Source organism: Micropterus dolomieu, unplaced genomic scaffold, assembly GCF_021292245.1.
Source record: "Micropterus dolomieu isolate WLL.071019.BEF.003 ecotype Adirondacks unplaced genomic scaffold, ASM2129224v1 contig_2275, whole genome shotgun sequence".
Lineage (NCBI taxonomy): Eukaryota > Metazoa > Chordata > Actinopteri > Centrarchiformes > Centrarchidae > Micropterus > Micropterus dolomieu.
The window spans coordinates 1-4,909 of NW_025731265.1; the positions used below are offsets into that span (position 1 = coordinate 1).

Consider the following 4,909-nt stretch of genomic DNA (forward strand, 5'->3'; position numbering starts at 1 on the left):
GAAAACTCGCAAATAGCACAACTTTTCATCTTCAATGCCTTTAGAAGGCACAGCAGAAATTTGAGGTCGGTCGGACTAAATCCCTAGGAGGAGTTCGTGAAAGTACGAAGTGTGTAAATCATCCAAAATTTGACGTAAAATTCAAAATGGCCGACTTCCTGTTGGGTTTAGGCTATGGCTCCAAGAGACTTTTTTGTGCGTCTGGACAAGATACACGTACCACAGAAAATTCGTGCACTTAGGTGAAACGTGCGGCGGGGGCTGCTTCGTTAAAAGTCACTTCCTGTTGCCAGCAGGTGGCGCTATGACTGTGGGTGAATGTCAGCATGTACATGTGTTCAGGGCGGGACTCTCATCCTACATGTACAGTTTGGTCCAGATGTGAGCATGTACACTGAAGCTACGACAACTTCCGTGTCATGGCATTTTAGTAAATCAGAATACCATTCCAATCTCTTCCAAGCTGTGGTTCAGGAGGTAGACCGGATCATCCACTGTTCACGGGGTTGGCGGTTTGATCCCCACATGTCAAAGTGTCCTTGGGCAAGACATAGAACCCCAAATTGCTCCCGATGGTCAGGCCAGCACGACACATGCTAGCTCACTGCCATGGTTGATGAGAGGCATATTGTAAAGCCATAAAAGCAAGCCATTTCCCAATAACCTGCTATGGGAAAGTGCAGTGTATAAGACACACAAAGAGAAAAGGATTGACTTGCTTACTCTGACTGCTCTCCGTCATCTGGCAGTATGTTGCGGGTGCACTGCAGCAGGTAGTTTCTAAGGAAGAGGCCCCTGAGTGGGTGCTGGACACCACGACACATCTCGACCAGGTCCTTCAGAATGTCCTTACGAGATTGGGGGAAGGAGCGAACGTACACCACACCCACTGTGATTAGCAGATATCTGGGGAGAGAGGGGCAAAGCAAATAGGCTTGATCTGATTAATTCACATATTCCAATGCTTTAAAGTAATAAAGGCTATTTCTAGTATGCCTTGGCTGCTGGCTAAGATGGCAGCATCTGCTCCAAACCAGCCCCTCATCTCTTTCTCAGCGGTATCCGCTGAGCAATGAATCTGCTCACGTTAACAGCAGTAGGAGGGTTAGGGGAGGACGCCCCTGGGGCAGACGTAGGAAGAAATTACGTGTGTGCACATCTACTAGGGGTTGACCGATATGTTTTTTTCTTGGCCGATATAGAAACTTAGTTTATTAGTAACCAATGACCGATATTTGAAACCAATAAAGATTTGCTGTAAAAATGACATCTTGTGTCAAAATTTAGAACAACAAAAACTCTTTGTTGAAATGCCTTTAAGCGTATCTTATCAAATAACACAAAAGTTATGTCATGTTTTATCTTTATAAATAAAGTAAATCCATCAGAAAAAGGAAGCAGTGTATCATAGCTGCAAATCAACATTCTTGCATATCAAAATTGGTCCAACAATCCCTGCTCTTATCGGTTTTTAATTACTAAATCATTGCCCTTTAAAAAAATTTAGAAAGAAAAAATTCAGAACAGGATAAGATTTAATGTCTTATTATAACCATTTTCAGAGCAGCAACAAAAGTCAAAGTATACAGCAGTAAAGTCATTAATAAAACAAATTCTTGTGAGATTATTTAGAACAGGGTACCGACATGCCATTTAGCACAGCCAGACTTTTTACATTTAAAGATGTACATCTTCTTTTAAAATTTTTAAAGCATTTAAATTAAGTTACATAGTTTTGTATGAGAGATTAACATTTCACCGCCGCCTGCAAAGCTCCAAAATTACAGCCAGGTTTTGCTCAGAATCGGGTTTATTAAGGAATTTGCTTCAGTATATTGGTGCATAAATAAGAATTATATAAAATAAAAGCAGTAGAAAGCATATACTGTAACCAAAACTGTACACTAACAATCTAATGTCTGGTATAAAATAATAATAAAGTAACGACTGTCACCTTTTCAGAATCCGGTATGTGGCACATACAAATACATGCATACATGTACACAGTGTGATGGAGCATAGTGCAAAGGATGCTGGAAAAAATAAATAAGACCTATGACCTTATGACCTGAGGTAGGTGTATTGGTATTTCCTACTATTTCTGTTGTTTATTTATTTTAATTAATTTATTAAAATTTTCACAAGCCAAGAATTTTCAGTTGAGGGTGACAAGTGTCCAGCGTTCCACACAACTTTTTGGCCGTTATGAGTGCACCATCCGGGTCACAGTGCACTGCATTTTGCCATACTTCTAAGTGTGAACCCACTTATGCCCTCAAAATAGTAAGTATGGAAGGGCGCAAATTGAGACGCAACAACGGACAGACAGCTGAGGGTACTACCCGTTTGTATGTTTATATGTGGGATTTATTCTGTACTCACTTAATAAGATGAAGAAAATCTAGTACGTGGAAATACCTCAGTTTGTACCTCGTGATTACCTCTTTAGGGCCAGAGCACGAAACGTGGGGGGACCCTATTCAAACTGCTGATTATTAGGGCCAGAGAAACAACCTTGCGTGGAACGTATGAATTATTACTTTTGCTTTTAAAAGAGTGGAATATTTTGGCTTCATGTTTTGTACAGGGGGACGAAGTTGAGATGCATCAAAGCCACTTCATGTTTGATCAAAGTTCAGTTACGGTGATACTCACAGTCTGGGGATGATGTTGCCTGCATATTGGACCAGCTCATAGAGATCTGCCACCTTCCGTCCCTTGGCAAACTCATCAGTCAGGTACACTTCTAGGTAGTGGAGTTCATCAGAGATAGCCATATCTTAAAAAACTGTTAGGGACCAGTGCAAACCAAACATAAATCATCCATAAACAAAATTAACTGCTTCCAGCATGTCAATAGCAGAGCCAACTTCAGCTTCCTCTATCAAATGTCTACACAGGATGTGTTCAGGCACATTAAAGCATAGGTCACCCAAGTTTCGGTAACACATCGTGCCATGGTGGGTTGAGTCTCTAAACAAAGATATGGGGTCCACAGGATCAAAAGCTGCAGTGACATTCAACAGAACACACACAGAAACACATCATTACAATACTCATTGCTGAGTGCAACCTGTGAACATCAGACTGAAATGGTTGAATAACAGCTTGTTAGCAATAAGCAATACAACCACATAACAGAGAACCTTTGATTATACTATGCACTTCAGGACCAAAAGAGCCAATGATATTTTTAAACAGAACTGTCGTTAAGATATCCACATGGCCCTGTGCTGCATGTCGTCAGCTCGCTACTGACACAGAAGCTAAGCAATGTACTGCTTTGGACAGAGTCAGCAGCTAACATATTATAACCACCTGAACGTTTAATATTTTCAGTGCTTTACCTTGCACGAGACAGCCTTTTCCTTTCTACAGTGCGCAGCCACGTTGAGTTTATGCGTAGGAATATGGAAGTACGGTTCAGAAAACATAAACAAACACTGAGCGAGACCCCTAGTTGCTCCAGAGGTGTGCAGCCTCTGATATCAATTGTACGTCGCTTTGGATAAAAGCTAAATGTCAGCTAAATGAATAAAATGTAAATGTAATAGCACCGTTCTGCTGTGGGACTCACATGGTGCTCATATTGTCAACAACAGAGAAATCTAGAGGGGATACTGGGCGGATTTGCTTGTCTGACCTGAACCTGTGTGGTGTTTCGGTGCTTTGTTACTGTGCTAGTCGCAGACGTCTATAATAAAAACCTGTTATTTGTTTTAAGTAATGCTGGGCCGGGTTGTCCATCATCTTTGGTGTAGTCAGAAGAAAAGCTCTCTCACTAGTGTGCTGAAGACCATGTTGGAGTTGAAATAGTTTCCACTAGTTTGCTCATGCTGTCTTTTCTGTAATTAGTTTCCCTGGAGTTTAGAATTTACAAAAAGTAAAGGACCATGTATCGTGTATCTGTCGTCTGTCGCAATTTCCAACATCTATAACTTACAACTGTAAAGGATACAGAGCTCATAGTAGCTCTTTGGAGAAAGCATTGAGGTCCTCAGCTCACCCAGCATGTTGGACGCATGCTTCAGAGCATCCATCAGCTTGTTCTTGTCCTGCAGAAAACAGAGTCAAGCTATGAACATACAAAACAATTACAACCAAAACATTTCACTATTCATAAGAACGTAGAAAAATGACTTCATGTGCACACTTACATGTAATTGCACTGACTTTAATGCAATGTAACTTTTTTGACACAGGAAAATTTGAAAATGTTGGTATGTATGACAAAAGAAATTGTAGACAGTGTTTCACGTATAGATTTTTCATTTGAGCAACCCACCCAAAACACAGGCCACATCTTAGTAAGGTAGCCTACTTTTCCACTATCTCTGTGTCTATGGAACACAGCATTCTATCAATAGATTTCTTCTCATACGTTCATCCTTTTCAAACTTAGCAAACCCTTCAGTGAGCCCTCGTGCTTTGTATGAAAGCATCTGCATTAGGGTTAAATGTAAATGTAAAATGCTCCGTACTTGTATAGCGCCTTTCTAGTCTTTTCGACCACTCAAAGCGCTTTTTACACTACATCTGCATTCACCAGTCATACACATTCATACACTGAGCCTAAGTGCTCAAACGGAAACTAACATTCACACACATTCATACACTGGCGGAATACAGCAATTCGGGGTTCAGTATCTTGCCCAAGGACACTTCGACACGCAACCAGGGGGAGCCAGGCATTGAACCGCCGACCTTCCGATTAACGGCCAACCCGCTCTACCTCCTGAGCCACAGCCGCCCCAGTTGAATATATGATCAAAGTTTTATCGAAATCACTACATGGTCACTGTAACCTTCCAATTTATTAAAGTTAGTACCATTTTATATTAAATATCGTCGCGTCGCAGAAATGTCCTGATATCCTGGCCTAAAGATGTTACTCGTTTCAACTCACACA

At 41.1% G+C, this 4,909-nt stretch overlaps 1 protein-coding gene across 1 annotated transcript; it reads right to left on the reverse strand.

The window, feature by feature from the left end:
• Positions 1–723: 723 nt before the first annotated feature.
• Positions 724–4,070, reverse strand: LOC123964403 (vacuolar protein sorting-associated protein 35-like; the record flags this gene model as incomplete). The annotated part of the gene is given in 3 exon segments (XM_046041390.1): positions 724–906; positions 2,656–2,779; positions 3,959–4,070. Coding segments are annotated over 3 exon segments (389 nt in total), but the record flags the coding sequence as incomplete, so codon positions are not given.
• Between the last annotated feature and the right edge of the window lie 839 nt (positions 4,071–4,909).